This window comes from Phlebotomus papatasi, chromosome 1 (assembly GCF_024763615.1).
Source record: "Phlebotomus papatasi isolate M1 chromosome 1, Ppap_2.1, whole genome shotgun sequence".
Classification (NCBI taxonomy): domain Eukaryota; kingdom Metazoa; phylum Arthropoda; class Insecta; order Diptera; family Psychodidae; genus Phlebotomus; species Phlebotomus papatasi.
In genome coordinates, this window is record NC_077222.1 from 35,958,406 (window position 1) to 35,976,659 (window position 18,254).

At 34.1% G+C, this 18,254-nt stretch overlaps 1 protein-coding gene across 2 annotated transcripts in view; it reads right to left on the reverse strand.

Annotated features, from left to right (window-relative positions):
* LOC129798961 (steroid hormone receptor ERR1) overlaps positions 1-18,254 on the reverse strand; it is a 48,265-nt gene that overhangs the window by 13,604 nt on the left and 16,407 nt on the right. For both annotated transcript variants that reach the window (XM_055842507.1, XM_055842506.1), the window contains exon 2: positions 3,888-4,019. In XM_055842507.1, coding sequence (XP_055698482.1) covers positions 3,888-4,013 — 126 coding nt within the window. In that variant the 5' untranslated portion in view covers positions 4,014-4,019. The remainder of the gene's footprint in view (positions 1-3,887; positions 4,020-18,254) is intronic.

Genomic DNA, 18,254 nt, shown 5'->3' on the forward strand with positions numbered 1-18,254 from the left:
GTTTACTCTTAATCTAAAAAATACTTTCATTCATTAACTTTTGTTTTTTTTTTTTCAATCCACATGACAATATGATCTATCGATTTTGAGTTATACGCATAAAAACGACGACCCCTTCCTTCGTACTAACAAATAATAATTTGTTCATTGAGAAAAAAACGGGGGTGCGATTAACTTTTTTTCCTTATAACTTTAACACTTTTTAGGTGCAAAAATATATAAACATTTTTTAATGTTAATTTTACACCTTTTTAAGGGTAAAATTAACATGAAAAAAGGGTAACTTTAACCCCTAATACACCTAAAAGCATAATATTTACACCGATTTCGGATAAATACTGCAGGGTAAAATAAACATTTCCGGAGTGTTATTTTAACTTTTTCGGATTTCTCTCTCAGTCAGTGTTATAATCGTTATAAGTATAATGTAAAATACTCTTTGTATAGAAATTCTTTTTTAATAAATCTAAAATCTAAATCTAAATTTTACTTAAAATTTCTTTACATTAAAGTTTTTGGTTTTTAATCAAATCAGACAGAAACATTAATGGCCAACAAAATATTCCATTGTGATCAGTAAAAAACGTTAAATTGATGGATAAGAAATTACTTCAAATCATGTCAAGACGGTTTCACAAATTCTTAATTTTCTTTATCTAAAATATTTCACTAGTTGAATACATTTAAATTGTATTTTTTAAAATTTAAAAATTCATATATACTTATCAACAATCTGTCTCAGACTAAATTATAGCCTCTTAGCTATTCCTCTGATATCAGATAGACTTTGAAGAATCATGACTTCCGATCTTTGAAGGATAAGCTGACTATGACAACCCAAAAATTATCTTAGTTTCCCTTCATAATCTCATTATAATCCTCAAAAATTATTTTCAAGATAATTACCAACTTAACTTTATTCTCCACAGAAATGTTTGATTTAGTGACACAATAATGATACAGAAAACAGTAGGGAAGACTGGGGCAAAAAGTCACAAAACGGATATTTTTTTTTACAAGCTACTCGAACGTTTCAAAAATTTCTAATTATCGCAGTTTTATATGAAATTTACCGCTCTACAACTTTGTGAAAGTAAATTTCCTCTATTTTGTAAAGAAATACGTTTATCGAGCCAATTTCTAAAAGGTAATTTTGTGACTATTCTCAAAAATGTTGGGGCAAATAGCACCAGACATTGGGTATTATCATATTTTGATTCGCTTCATTACAGGCTTCTGTAAATTTGAAAAAATATGTACCTAGAGGACATATTTTCATAGAAAATTTATTCATCTACACCTTTGTAAAACACCGTCTCTACGAGAAAAGTGAGAAAACGAGAAAAGCGCTTTTCAAGCTATTTTAGAAAAAAAAACACACAAAAGACTGCAAATCGTTTTACCAATGCAAACAACAAGCGGCGAGACATGATAATGACGTTTCTTTTCGCCGTGAGACATCAGAAATTGCTTCGCTTTTTTGTTACTTTTTGCTCTATACCTTTGGTTACTTTTTACCCCAAGTGGCCATTTTTAATAAAAAGGATTTCTGGAGAAAAGAACTTTTGTGAAATTCTAAAAAAGATAGCGGATTCGTATTCAAGAAATCCAAATTATTTAGAAAATATTCACCAGTGCATCAATCTTGGAAAATAAGTAGGTAAAAATTGTTATCTTATGCAAGGAAAATATTTCAAAAATAGGTCTAAAAACTTCGATATTTTTTATTTTCTAAATTTCTTGTTCGAATTCTAAGAAACTTACGACATTGAAGAAGGTCTATGGAGGCTGTCTATAGAAAAAAATTTGAGCCGCTATCTTTTTTACCTTGAGAAGATATTGAATTTTGAATTTCGATTTGTGACTTTTTGCCCCAGTCTCCCCTATTCCTTAAAAATTTATCGAGTGGTTTTGATTCGAACAATTCCAATCATCTTCAGGGATAAAAAAACCAATAAAAAAACATATTAAAATTTCATAGAAAAGCATCATCCAGTTTTCGAAATATTCGACATCGATTTTTTGAAAATTGATTTTTCGAGTAATCGGACCTTCGATTATATCACAATGAAATCGGGGTGTTAAAAATGTTGCCATTTTAAAATTAGATTTTCGACCTCTTATAGATCGGATAAGGGGAACCAGAGAGCTTTAGTTTTTTTTAACCTAAAGTTGTTAGACCTAATAACATACTAAAATTTGAGATCGATGCCATATGGGGCTGAATTATTGGGAAAACAAAATCTTGGGGTATTCCAAAATGGCGGAAAGGGCTGAGGATGCATCTGACATCACCAACTTCTAGCCACATATCGAAATTTAACGATTGCCGAAAACCGCATGTTTATATCTCCTTCCGTTTTTTCACTGGAAGTTCACTGGCCAGGAAATTTGATTTTTGGCGCATATGGTTAATTTTTTCCCTATCCCCTTTTAATTCGTTTAGTATTACCCTAAAATAGTCTAAAATGAGGTTTTCCTAACTTTCCTCAAAATTGGCCAAAACTATTCCAATGATTTTCTAATAGGTTTTGGAGGTAGTCCAAGCTGAATATTTTGTCCTTAGACACCTTTCTCCGGTTAAATCTTCATATTGAAATATTCAAAGCCAAAGACACTGATCCTAACATTTTTGATCCTAATACTTTTAACGGTCAAATTATTGGTCATTAATTTTTATTGAAAATTCAATTTATGTTACCCTTATTCGATGTTGGGAGAGATTTTAAGAGATTTATAAATCACTATAATTAGTAAAACTATGATATTGCTCGAATTGCTCAACAAATCCATGAAATCGAGCACTCTGCGAATTTTACTTTGTTATTATATTCTTTTTTTGATATTTAAAGTGCCTAGATCAGATACAGTGTAACGAGTCTAACCGTGCTATCACACTAGGATATTTTCAATTTGTAAATTCAATTTAATTTTCCATTTTCAATTAATTTGATTTGATATCAATTTTAATTTTTATTTATTTTCCACTAAAAACCAATTGAATTGATAGATCTTCACTTATTTATTAATAAAAACTAATACTTGGTCCAGAACAACCTATTTAAATATGTTAAAATAGCATAAATGTGGTTGCTCAAATAAATTTGAATTCAGCAAATTAAAATGTTAAAATTGCTCAATAATTCAATTTTATTGCAAATAAATAAGTAGTCTTTTGAAGAAAATTATTCTTATTAAATTTATTTACTCGTAAATAAATTTAAAATTTTAAATTTATTTACTCGTAAATAAATTTAAAATGTGGCCAAAAAATAAGATAAGTACAATGTTTTAGTGATAAACTTGCATGAAGTGAAGCTTAAGTATTGTGAGTAATTTATTAAGTTCCTCCAAAGCCAAAATTCACAATTAAAAATCTCGCGACAATATTTAAAATTGAGCAAATTTCTTGCAAAATGTGTCCTGGCTGTGAGAATTTTCCAGTAAAATTCTAGAAATCTTAATGCTCAATTGGCTCAATTGAATTTAAAATTAAAATGTGAAAAATCCTAGTGTGATAGCACCGTAACACTTATTTAAACTGTAATTACGAGAAATTTTATTGATTAATTGTATTATGTCAGCCCGTTTGCCACAGAAACTTCCTCCACTAACAAAATATAATCATTTGTAAATAGAAAGTAGGAGTTCTTCTTTCAAAATTACCTCGGTACTGTTGTTTTTCTAAACAAAATCAAATAAATTATTCTTTTAAAGAATATTTTTAAGCGTGCTTAATGATTTTGATACAGACTTAAAAAAAACAGTCTTTTCTTTTTTGTGTGTTAATGGTAATTCGCTGAATTTTCGTCATAATTCATTACAGACTCGCTGTAAATCTTAAATGATCCCTAATCTACTTAATATTTGCAAATAAATGCACTTACAGTTGAATTTGGAGATGTTCTGAAGTTGACACCGTGTGCATTGTTTCCCGATGATGGAGATGGACTACAGCATGAATTTGTATCGACTTCTTGTTTAATTCTAGCTCCATTTTCCTCCGCCATCATAGAAACCTTGAAGACAAATTAGAAAAAAATAAAACAAGAAATTAATTAAAGAAGAATAAAAAAAAAATTAATGTTATTCATATTGTGGTCAGAAATAATTAAATGGTCGCACGACAATGTGTTTTTCCCATTGTAGCAATTTAGTTAGATCATTGTGAGTCTAAGTGATTTTAATAGAACAGAAGAAAGGAGGTAACAAAGTAATTCGTTTAACTTGTGTATAAATTATGTATTTCTTTTCTTACACGATTCTTTTCAAAACAAAACGTTACAGCATCAACTATCGGATTGCGTAATATTGAGCCATTAAGGATCATACACAAATATGTAAATTTATAAATCATTATATAATTCTTATTAGCATATGTCTCTCTCACTTTTTCTTTCTTGATTTTTTATTCTCCTTACATGGAAAATTCATAAATCAATATTTTTACTTGCTGACAACACTTCAATTGTAACCTTTTTAATTACAGTCTTGCAGATTATTTCTTTTTATAGTAAATTTTCAATTTAGTATCGTTATATTTGTGAGAATAATCCACCTTATAACTATTGATAATTAATTACCTGCTTGAAAAAAATTGTTTTTTTACACTCACTATTCGTACAATTAAATGGAAATCGATAGGATTTGAATCTCCCATGGAGAAAAAGAAAAAAAATGCGAAAACTATTTGTATTAGATAGGGGAGGACGGGGTAGTTACATACTCATATTGTAGCCCTGAGTGTCATGTCCACTAAAACCAGCAATTTTCTTTTAAGTTCGACATTACTTGTGAAGAGTAGTTTCACATATCTTCATGGGACATGTACAAGGGGTAACGTCAATTGTTCGAGAAACGTTTCGCGAATCCCAAGAAACCCACTTTTTGCATCGCGAAACCCGAGAAACCCAAGAATTGCATTGTGAAACCCGAGAAACCCAATTTCTGCATCGCGAAACCGGAGAAACGCAATTTCTGTATAGCGAAACCCGAGAAACCAGAAACCCTTGTCAGAAAAAATGGGAATGAGTTACCCCAACTCTTATTGAGAAACCCTCGTCAATTGTCCGAGAAACGCTTCGCGAAACCCGAGAAACCCACTTTTTGCATCGCAAAACCCGAGAAACACACTTTTTGCATCGCGAAATCCGAGAAACCCAATGTCTGCATCGCGAAACCCGAGAAACCCAAGCATTGCAATGCGAAACCCGAGAAACCCAAGAATTGCATAGCGAAACCCGAGAAACCCAAGAATTGCATCGCGAAACTCGAGAAACCCAATTTCTGCATAGCGAAACTCGAGAAACTCACTTTCTGTATCGCGAAATCCGAGAAACCAGAAACCCTTGTCAGAAAAAATGGGAATGAGTTACCCCGTGGCCATGCAACAAAAAATTTAAAAAAAAAATGTTTTCCTAAAAAAATTCCTAAGAGATTGTAGGAATAAAAAAAAACTAATTAGGGTAAGTGTGCCAAATTTCGGCATAGTTGCATGCAAGCGTCAAAGTCTCAAGTTTGAACTGTAATATTTTAAATACAAATTGATTTTTTTATTCTTTCTTTTGCAAGAGTGTTGCTTGGAACCTTGTAAAGAGTTTACCGTCTTTATTTACTCTAAAATCATTCTTAATACATTTTAAAATGAATAAAAATATAGACATAGCTTTGGTGCCCTATTTCGGCCACTGTCATTCTCATAGTTCCTTGCCCTTCGGGAATTCTTCCAATATCTTTTTCACGTCATCTCGTTTGCCGAAGCTCAATTTTTTGTTATTCTTTTGCATTGTATAATCTCTAGAGTACGTAAAATCTAAAAGTTCATGGAAATTCGAGGAACAAAAAATGTGGGCGAAGTTGCAAGCTGGCCGGAATTTGGCACACTTACCCTAGTCCAAAGTGTTTCAATGATTCTACCCATTTTCATCTACATTTCTCAATCAATATTTCTCATTAAATAAAAGGTGCTTTTTTAAAAGTTTTTTTTTTTTATATTTATTGTTAATCGTTAGGTATGACTATCAAATAACAGTACGCATGAGTTCGGGAGTTTTTAAGACGCCAACGGAGATTTCTCTGGTGGCTGATCATGATTTTGGAAACTTCACAGTGCGCCTCAATCAGTCCGATCGAATATGGTTTGTGGGTGAGCTGAAGATGTTCAGTGAGACTGGGAAGAAGACTGGACAGAGTCAGGGAGTTCGGATTGATTTGCAGGCGATGGGATGCTTGAGTTGTTCAGACAAGGAGTTGACATATGTAAAAGTGAGTGGCAGTGAGAACAAATGGGCAACTAATTGCTAGGGTCTTTCTCTACAACCTCACTCTGGCAATGCCTGTTATATTTAAACCATGACGGTTCCTACCGTCCTACCCAAGCTCGCATTGAAGACCACCACCAGTGCTTATTGGTAGTTTGCGCCGGTCTTAAGGGAAAATTCAAGACTCCGTGAGTCCGGGCAAGATTTAAGGCGCTTCAGTTATTTGTTCTGTTTATTTTGAGATAGTCAATATTCAAAAGAAACGAACGGAAGATATGTAGTTCGTTTGAATATGGTTCATATTTGTTTAGCAAATGAGTCCTGAAAGAAAGTTCAGCTGCGTGAAACTGCCCTACATTCTCTACCGTTGAATTATTTGTAGGATGTTGACAGTCTTACTTCTATTTATCATCCAAGTTTATGTGTTAAACTACCCTGCCCTTCTCTACAATATATATTGAATAACTCGTCAGAGACCTTGAATTTGAGTCTCTTTTTTTGACAATGAAAAATAGGAGCAATTTCAGTCAATTTGTCTTAATAGCCCAAGAAATAATACATAACCAAAAGAAGAAGCACGAGACGAAATTTTGACGCCTCTCCTCCTTTATATTCTCAAAGTTGTACCAACATATGATGAATTTTGCATTTTAAGGAAAAAGGAGCACAATCTTGTGTATGTCTTTTAACAGTTTTGTGACGTCCCCAAAAAAGAAACAAACAAATGCAGACATAAAATCGTGTATGATGTGTTAATATATAATATAATTGTACATGATTTGGAATTGTTAATTTACTTAATAAGCCACTTGTTTTTGGTGGGATTTATTCGCAAAGTACACAAATTCCGAGACAAAAAGAGAGGAAAAGGAGAGACTTTGCTAGAGATTTTTTTTTTCTTTACAGCGTATTAGACAAAATAAACAATCTTATGTCTTATATTATATACTTCCATCTCGAAAGCACGTTCTTTTTTGTTCCTAGAGCTATTTTTGGCAAACAGAGACATTTGGATAATGTTTAGTTGAAAATGGTACAGAGAAAAAAAGAGTAAAGTAAAGAGACAAAACATAATGTAAGTGAGAAAGATTCATTGAATCTTTCAAGGTTGTCTCATCATGTTTTTTTTTTAAATTTTTTTTGTCATTAACTTTTTTCTTTCCCTCAAATTTTTATTTCTTCAGCCGGTAAATTTTGTAATTTAAACCTTTTCGATTTCACGATCACTATTCAACAATACAGAGAGTTAGTGAAGCAAAACATTGGGATATTTTTCATTTTTTTTCGTACTGGTAGCTGTTATTGATATACCTCCCTCCTATCATTAATCTGGACAATTATCTTTTCGATAAAAGTATATCACAAGACGAGCCTCCACAATATACCACTTACGGCCTTGACGTAGTCACCAGTTGTTGCAATAGACATTAGACATTTGACATCAGTTTTATCCAGAAAAAAAATCATTAATAACATTTTCAATACTTCACTGTTGCTATCATTTAAATAAAAAAACGTATATCAATATATCAATTACGGTTTAAATTTCTTATAAAACAATTCAGGATGATATGCTTGCGCCTGAGTTGCAATCATGTTGAATAATCTTGACTATTATGTTGTAAATAAAAATTAAAAGACGTCAATGCATGGGTCAGAAAATTGCAACATTTTCACTCACACTTATTTTTACTCAATAAAAATAAATGAAAAGCCAGAGAAGATTTTTCTTTTATATACAACGCATTACTCAGTAAAGAGCAATTTTTCATAGTTTGTTGTAACATAACAAATTTTTCACGGAACTTAAGAAGCATCCGGATATATTTCGACACAGCATGAGTTCTTTTTACAATACTCAACACATTGTATATATAAGATTTATACGATAGCACACTTGTTCACTTACCACGTTTAGATGTTCACTCGTCCGCGTTCACTGCTTAACTCTGACTCCTTTTCTCCTTATTCTTCTTCTTCTTCCTTTATAATTTAGTCTCTCACTCTCATACTCTCTCTACTCTCTCTCTCTACTCTCATACATTACACTACCTCTTACACTCGGCCATCTTACTTCAAGTCGGCCTCGACTCGTACCTCTTCACATGTGACACTGCTGTTGTCGTCACGTTTGGTCCTTCGCCACTGATTTTTGTCACGTCAAAACGTTGGTTGGGTCTCACTTTCGTGATCTTGTAAGGTCCCAAAAATTCACTCGCGTATTTTTTTCCAGGTAAGAATTGCGTACGTTTTATCGCAACTAAGTCACCTTCTTTGAACGTCGGAGGGTCTCGTGCTCGTAAATTGTAAGATCGTCGTTGGGTCTCTTGGGACTTCATGATGTTTTCTCTGGCTTTCTCTCGAATTTCACGTCGTTGCTCGTTCATCTGATGAGCTCGGATCTCTTCAAGCAATTCTCCTAAACGTAGATCATTCTCGTGCCGCATTTGTACTCCAAACATAGCTTCAAATGGACTGAATCCTGTACTCGTATGCATGTTTGAGTTTATGAACTTCTGAATCGATGCGACGTGTTTGTACCATTTCCTCTTGTCCTCGATACACATCTTCGTCAGCATAGCGATAATCACTTGATTCACTCTTTCTACTTGTCCGTTTTCTCGTGGAACTCCTGTTGTAATTGTCACATGCTCGATATGTTGCTCATCACAGTACTCCTTAAAATCTTTGCTTATAAAAGCACCTCCTCTGTCACTGATAATTCGCCTGGGGTTTCCAAAAAAATCACTTTGGAGCGTCATCTTAGAAATCACCTCATTCGCGTTTGTTGTCTTCGTCGGGTAAATCCACACAAATTTTGTAAAACCATCTATGACCACAAATAAATACTTGTACATCTTCTCGGTGGCATCCAACGGTCCCAAATGGTCGATGTGGTAGGTATCAAAAGGAATGTCTCCTTTCGCGATTGGGATCAATTTCCCATCCACTTTACCACGCTTCCTCTCGGCTAAGATACACTTCACACAGCATTCCACGTGTCTCTTAATTTTTTCTTTCAACTCAGGTATGTAGTAATCTCTTTTGATGATGGATTCCAATTTTTGAACACCAAAATGCCCGTTCTCGTGCGCACGTTTGATAATTTCGTTCTGCATATCTGCAGGTACCACTAATACATCTCGTCCATCAATCACTTTCATCAGGAGATCATCTTTCATACAATAATCTTCGTATGTTCGGGTTTTCAAAATTTCGGATATCACGTGAGTTCTCTCATCTCGTTTTTGCGCATTTTTAATTGCTTCAGTCAACGGATCCGCATAAGCTATCATCACGGGTGCACGGCTTAAAGCGTCAGCGTGTCTCAGCTGTGTTGCCGAACGATGCTCGACCTCGTAATCATACTCTTCTAACTCTAAAACCCATTGTGTTACACGTGAAATCAACTTTTTTCCGGTTTTATTCTTCAACGTCTTCTCATAAGCTGCACAATCGGTAACGATTTTAAAATGCTTTCCCACCAAATAAACACGAAATTTACGAACTGCACTAACTACTGCAAGAGCTTCAAGTAAATATGAGGAATACTTCTTCTCGGAATCGGTGGTCTTCTTACTCATGTAATACACTGGATGAAACTTATCGTCCTCTCCTCGTTGAAGTAAAACTCCTCCGTATCCAATCTCGCACGCATCTGTATGTACTTCTGTCTCCGCGTTAGGATCGTAAATCATAAGCACAGGTGATTCTCCTAGCATCCTCTTTAGGGTCTCAAAACACTTTCTCTGGGGTTCCTCAAACACAAAGGTATTCTTCGCACACAACAAATCTGTCAATGGTCTCGCAATCACTGCATAATTCTCAATGAATTTTCGAAAATATCCAGCAAGTCCCAGAAATCTTTGAAGTTCTTTCTCATCTTTTGGTGGTGGATAATTCATCACGGCTTTCACTTTATCAGGAGAAATCGTAACACGTCCGTCTTCAATCACATAACCCAGATATTCAACCCTTTTCTGAAGAAAATGACACTTTTTCCAATTAAAATTCACATTATTGGCAGCGCTTACTTCAAGGACTTCTCGTAATTTCTCAAGACAATCTTCCTCAGTCTCTCCCGGAATAATAATATCGTCTACGTACACAAGAATGGTTCTCTTCCTCAGTAAATCGCGGTAAACATCAGCAATAAATCGGCTGAACACTGATGCACTCACACACAATCCGTATGGTAGGTAATTGAACTCAAATTGTCCGGAATGTGTCACAAAACTTGTATACTTCTTGGATTCCTCTGCGATTGGCACGTGAAGATATGAATTTTTCAAATCTAACGTCGTATAAAACTTTGCATTCTTCAATCTATCAATTTGATCCTCGGCATTTCTCATTGGGAATTTATCACGGACTATCTTCTTATTTATCGGACGAAAATCGATACAAATTCTCTTGGATTTATCCTTCTTTGGGGCAATAGTAACAGGACTAGCAAATTCACTTGTACTGTACCTTATTTTGTTGCTTTCGAGCCATTCGTCCACTTGTTTATCGATCAACTGTTGTTCACACTCTGAGAATCGTCGTGGATTGCAAGCAATCGGGGCCTCATCTGTCAAAACAATTTTGGCTTCCACGTTACATTTTGCACTTGAATTTGGCGTATAATTTTCAACTAATTCACGTATTTCCTCAGCATACTTCTCTGGAACATCCAACTCGTTCTCGCATTCCACCAAAATGTTCATCATTTCAGACACTGTACTGTCACTGTTCTCGTTCACGGACTCGATCGGTTTGGATTCTCTTGGTTTCACGGCGCTGATTTTTAATCCTCCTTCGGCAAATTCCACGTTGATAAATCCTAAAATTGCCATTCCTAGCAACATCTCATGGGGCATGGAATCTTCAGGAACAACATGAAATTCCACTCTATCACACTGAACTCCTTCGACACAAACTGAAATTTTCACGGTTCCCTTGGACTCTACACGTATTCCTCCAAAGCCAATAAAGAACATCTTAGAATTTTCCACTGTTGGTGATCCAATTTTCTTGTGAAAATCTTCTCTCAGCAAATTGAGGTTACAGCCACTGTCAAACAAAGAGTTTGAATTCACCTCTGATTCCACGATCACATTCACCATTGGAAGTGCTGTCGCAGCTAATTTCGCTTCACCAATTTGCGCGCGTTCTCCTGCCTTCCCCTCTTTCCCCTCATTTCTCTCTTTCTCTTTGGTCTCCTTGGGCGCTTTACACTGGCGTGAAAGATGACCATATTCGTTACAATTGAAACATTTCGGGCCTCTTCCTTTCGTTTCACAGTCCCCAGCATAATGTCCTGGTTTTCCACAGTTATAACACCGTATCTCGTCACTACTTCCCGTCTTTTTCTCTTGCCTCGTAGGTTTCTCTTTGCCACTTGCACCACTGAATTTTTCACCACTTTTTCCGCCATTTTTCTCCTCACTTTTTTCACCATGCTTTTTGACATTGGAAGTCATTTGCTGTCTCATTCTTTCATACTGATTGAGTCGCTCCTTCAAATCACTGATGGTTTTTGCTCCGTACAAATTCATTTTCGTTTGTGGGTTATCTCCAATGCCATCCACAATGTAGGAGCACACGGATTCTTCTTCAACAGGTGTCTTCTTCGGAGCTTTCTTAGCGATCTCGTTCATGGCGTACACATATTGACGAAAAGTCTCGGTCTCTTTCTTCTTGCGTCTTTGTAGCATTTTATGGACTTCTGCGCTTGTGAGCTTCGACTGAAACTCCTCCTGTAAAGCCTCTTTTAACTTCTCCCATGAATTGAGTCCCACAGAGCCTTTCACAAAATCTCTCGCGGTTTTGATCAGGAATCGTCGTCCGAAAATGAATTTCTCCAATTCATTCAAATCAAGACTGTCTGCCGTTTGCTCAAAATCTTCTACCCACTCGTACACGTCTTTAGAGTCTCCTTCTCCGGAAAATTTCTCAAATGAATCCTCGATATCCGCGAAAGTGAATTTTCGCGTCTTTGCCACGTTTTGCTCTGAATTCGCCATCTTGGTTTTCTCTGTCCCGTTCTCGTGTGCCTCGTTTTCGTGTGTCTCGTTCTCGTGTGTCTCGTTCTCGTTTGTCTCGTTCTCGTTTGTCGCGTTCTCGTTTGTCTTTTTTAATGGCGTCGAAGATGATGCAATCACCGTTTCTTGCAATTCTTCCTCGAAACCCTCGAAACTCCCTGAACTTCCACTAAAGTTTAACAGTTTCTCAATTAATTCGCACTTTTTCCCCGTAGAATCAATTCCTTTTTTATCACACAGTTTCTTCAAAAAATCTTTTTTAAATTTTCTTAATTCGCTTTCCATTTATGAAAATGGCGTCTTTTTGTCTCTCTAAATATCACTAAATATTAGTTTTTCCACGTTTTTCTCTTTACGCGCACTTTGGCTGGTTGAGCCCCCATATAAGATTTATACGATAGCACACTTGTTCACTTACCACGTTTAGATGTTCACACGTCCGCGTTCACTGCTTAACTCTGACTCCTTTTCTCCTTATTCTTCTTCTTCTTCCTTTATAATTTAGTCTCTCACTCTCATACTCTCTCTACTCTCTCTCTCTACTCTCATACATTACACTACCTCTTACATATATACTATATTTATTAACTTCTAGTAATTCATCATCATTCTTCACCTAGATTACCGACATCAAAGAAAAAGAATATAAATGCAAAATAGATGGCAAAGTGAGAAACATTTCGTGGAATGCTCGAACTATTGAATTCAATACTTGGTTTTGTTTTAATTTTTTTTGGATAAATAAATTTGATTTAGCGAAAAAGCCAATGAGACAGATACATACGAATTCAAGTATCATTATTTTTTTTTGCTTATCGTGTCACAATTGATTTGAAAGAATTCTGAAAAAATCACCTCAAAATCTATCTGAAATGCATGAAAATAATAGATTTAAACTCTGAATTAAAAAGGATGAAGAGGCGTCTCAGCTTAGCAGAATGCTTCAGCCCCTTCAGCCAATGACTTCGTTATTATCGTTATTATACTCATAACTTGATTTTGGAATGTTTATACTTGTCTGGTGTTAAGGAATTAAATAATTTCTGAAAGTTATTCTCACTCTGTCTATTAATTTTTAGGTTTACCGTGTTCACCGGACTTTTGAAATAATTTATTTTAAATTCAGCACAGTTTTGATGGGATAAAAAGGGTAGCAAAGCATCCCCGACTTTGCGAAGTACTCGAACTCGTGGCTTAGATGCTTACCTCAAAAATAATTTCGCATCATTTATTATTAACCGGTGCTTAACGGATTTGAACCGATTTATAAATCACTCAAAACATTGCGAAAAATACATTAGGAGTAATATAATTAAACTACAATTGATATCCTCAAATTTGAACGACACGGTTGCATTCAAAATGTAAATTATGAGGTTATGTAAAAGAAATTTTGCATGAACTCTGAATTAGAACTATTTTTCTGTGGTGTTTTCCTAATATTGTCGAATTATATTAATTTCCTGAATTTCCTCAACAAATTCCACTTATTTAACAAAAAATTCAATTGATAAAATTCACTAAAGTTATTTTCCTTAATTTAGGAAAAGTGAATTTTACATGAATTCCGTTACGTTTTTGAAAATATTATTCAAATTTGAGGAGTGAAAAATGTTATCTATACCCCCAAATGTTCAAATTTGAGGAACTCTACTGTAGCTCACTATCGGTTCATAGCCGATTGGAATCGTTTCAGTTTTGTCGGAAATTTGAAGACCTTTCCAATGAGCTCAAACATGATACCATTCGGTTAATAAATGCGCTCTCTAGAGCCTTTTTAACCTCTGATCTTGAAAAACCATTAAAGATTGCATGACGTGTTTTCGAGGAATCTTATAAAACATGGTTTTAGTGGGTAAGGGGAGGGTCTGTGGGAAAATGTGAGGCATGTTAGTATTCCGAGGATCGACTTATGGGGTGGGGGGTCCCCCGAAGGTCCCAAATTTCTATTTCTAACAGTTTGGCCTCTAGATAAACAGACAAATAGCATGATATCATTTCTCAAATATCTTCTGAAACGTGGAGATGATATCTCCACATTTAAGAATTTAGTTTCAGGTTGCATTAACCGTTGTCGTATCTGTATTTATTTTGTATCTGCAATTGGCGTATGCAACGATACAGACGTCATGTTTTACGATAAATGCTGACATTAAAGAAATGCAGATACGACAACGATCGATGCAACCGATGAATATATTGAGATAGAAATTTTGGGGGGTGAAAAAACCGGGGGAAACCGAGGAATTGTATATACTGCTCTCTCTGTGGAATTGAAGCAGTAAAATATACGAATTTGCATAATTATGGTTTCTTAATGACATTTAAATAGAATAATCAAATAGATTTAAAAATAAGGAAATCCATGAAATTAAAAATAAAATTAGATGAATTTCCAAGAATACAAATTTGTTTTCCACTTATCGGTTCAAATTTGATTGGAACTAAATTACTTTTGCTTGATATTCAAAGGCCGTTCATATAAATCCAAGTGTATCCGAATCAGATGATATTTCCGTGCAATAAAGCTTAATTAAAGATCGTTCTAAGGGTTCTAAGAATAAAATAATGTTTCATGGCGTCTATTAACGAAGTGTCCACAAATCCCGAGAACATCCGAAAGTTCGTTGAATCTGCTTTTGAATTAATCTAATCTAAACCAAAACAAGGCTTTGGAAGAGAAGAAAAGGTGAAAAGAAGGATCTCGAAGATCTAAAGTCGTTATCTCTAACCGTTTGGCTTATAAATCTTATAATGAAAGTGTACAAAGCATTGCACAAGATAACGTTTTGTTATTTCGTGCAATATTTCAGAAAAATAACTTGATTTGTAAGGATTCAAAATAAAATCCAGGATCTATGGATGACATACATATACTGCTGCTCTATGAGTTCGAGCAATACATTTAGTTTCAAACCTATACGTACGTAGTATTATTTTTTGCACTTTTGTATATAGAGTACCTCAGTATTTATTGAGAAAAATGAAAAAGAATTCACAACCAGTAAAATTGAATTAGTTTTAGAATACCAATATTGAGAGACGCTATTTTGTCTATTGTATTCCGTGATCTCGCTGTTTTTTTTTATATCTATCATCTCGAATGATTCAGTCTTGTTCAACCGGCTGTATTTTTTTATTTTATACTTTGGTCACACCTCTTTATTACAGGCTTTTGTTGTTGCAAATAAAAGCAATAAAAGTAAAATGATATAAAGAGTTTCTTCGACAGAATTTATATCTGTGACAGGAAATTTCGACAATTTTGCATTTTAGTGTTATTCAAATACTTAAAGAGAAAACAATTATAAAAACAAACAAAACGCTTTACAATCACATAAAAATTCAATATATCTTTCTCAATGTATCATGACTATTAGAATTTTAAGGAATATTTATGAACATATTAAAAATATTAAACTTATAAATTATTAGAAAAACACCTACAGTGAATTCGTCTTCAAATTTATTCAAAGATAATGTTTAGGAAGGGGAAAAGAGAAGAATAGAGATTGTGCAAACTTTACTTATTTACCTTACGAATAAGAAAATCGCTAAGTTATAACTCAAAGGTATTTTTAAGAAAAAATTGCATTTATTCGAAGCTAATAAGTACTATTGGATCGGTTTCAATCCGTGAATTTATTGAACTTTTATAGTAAGTTAATTTATATTTTGTATGCAGGAATAAATATTCAAATCTAGTTAATAACACATAACGTATAGTTCAACTTCCTCAATGATCGTAAATCAAAACGTTTCATTTAAAATTTATTTCTGTACCACTAAATCTTATGAGATTTTATGTACAATAAAGCGTATGAATAAACTCTCATCATTTTTTCGGGTAAATGAATGGCTTGTACAACAACGAATAAAGAATATATCTCACAAAGTATTACCCATAGCTTAGAAGTACTTTTCTCATCCTTTTGTCAGTGTAATGAATTCCGCATTCAAAAAACTACTAAAGAAAAATTTAATCCAAAAATTGTGCTAATATATAATTTATATATATAAATGGAAACCCTGAGATTTCAGGTGATTAGTCAACGATCAGTACAAGTAACAATAGGAAGAAATAATACTTGGTGAATAAGGAGGGTGAAGTAGGTCATTCCGGTTTTACCGTAGATTAAATGTGGGTGATTTTACACTCCGATGCGGAAGACTTTGCATCTTTGTTTTTCGTAAGATTTTCTTTATTCTAGCACTTAAGGATGATCTTCATCGATCCGATATGTCCGATCAGTAAAGACTAACATTAAATAGGATGAAAAGAACACCTATTGACGCTTTAAAAACTCGTGTCAAGACTTATTGACACCTGACCCTGTACCATTTGGAATTCGAAATTTGAATACTTATCCTTAACGAAAAACGGAAATTAATAAAAATTACATTACATTAAATAAATTTCAACATTTTGACTAAAGTGTCAATAGGGGTTCCCTGTCGAAGAGGTGTTCATTCGAACTTACTGGAATTAATGAAAGGTTTACAAAAACCAGAGGGGTGCAGTCACTCGCGTCTACGGTATATTTTCAAAAGATATAATATGCTGGACACACTTGCGACTTAAGTCGAGAGGTGGCTTAATGTAATTATTATCAAAATAATGATTATTTATATTGAAATCAGTATTCTAGTAAGCCTAGTTAACGGGAAACTTATAGGAATTTAGTCAAATTATTATTTTGGTTATAATTACGTTAAGCTGTCTCTCGGTTTAAGTCGTAAGTGTTCCCAGCACATAAGGGTTTATAAGGGCAATACGTTGTAGGTAGAACATTGCCCTACGACAAAGTAACGTTTCAGTGAGTATACTTATCTTGCGACCGTTTTTCTATTAAGACTTTGCTAAAATAATCAAACTTTCCCGATAAGTAGGGGAAAGTGACCATGCTTTATACTGTAAAATGATTTCCAAAGTTTGTGATTATTTTCTGATTACCACACAAACCGAAGCGATTCTTCCACTATGATAAAAAAATCTCTAACTTATTAGGTTCATAATCCCACCTCAAATAGTTCCTGAAAAACCTTAGATTTTCCTCAAGAAGAAAATGGAAATTCAGTGGCGATTTTTATAGAAGTTGGGTCCGGGGCCTTCCTGTATAATAATTGATTCGACAATTCGGAGGCCCATTTTCACTGTAAAAATTTCACCGGATACAAAATATTGCACAACAATATTTAGACGGAACTCTAATCTATCTGCTTAAATCGTTTGTAAGACTAGTTATTAGTTTTAAAATCACTCTTATGTAATATTTCTAAGCCATGTTTTTATGACATTAAGGCACTAGCGAAAACCATTTTTTCACTTTGAGTCCAAGAAAATGTCACTCTGCAACCTTAAAATTCAGGCAACAGGGTTGTAGGTTATGTCAATTGTCGATAAAATTGGAGGATTACAAAAGGTGTAATTATGAAAGAATCACATCTAATGATAGAGTTACCGGTTTTAAATTATCATTCATGGACCGTTTTTAAAATATAGGATGGACACAGGTAGAATTTATGAATTTGTCACCACCCACAAAAACAGTGTTCCCAAGTAAAAATATTTTTACATAAATATTAATACTGATAAACCCTCTATGTGCCTATGATAGCAGTTTTCCTGAACAGCGACATTAATTAAGAAAAAACTTATGAAATATCATGTATTGAAATTACAGTTTTGGACCTATTTTTGATTTTTGCTTCCTGAAACTAGGAAAAAAGAGCTAGGTTCCTAATTTTTTCAGGAAGTGTGAGACTTAGGACCAGCTATTAAAATATATTGCGAAGAGTCACAACTATTGATTAACACAAGAAAAAAATAGTTATTATCAAGCTTGGATCGTATCAAGCATGGTCACTTTCCCCTATCCACAATAATGGTTTCACCAGCTAATCATACATTATATCTGATTATTCAAAATGAAAAGGGGAAATCTTTCTCTAAAATATTTATCTCTGC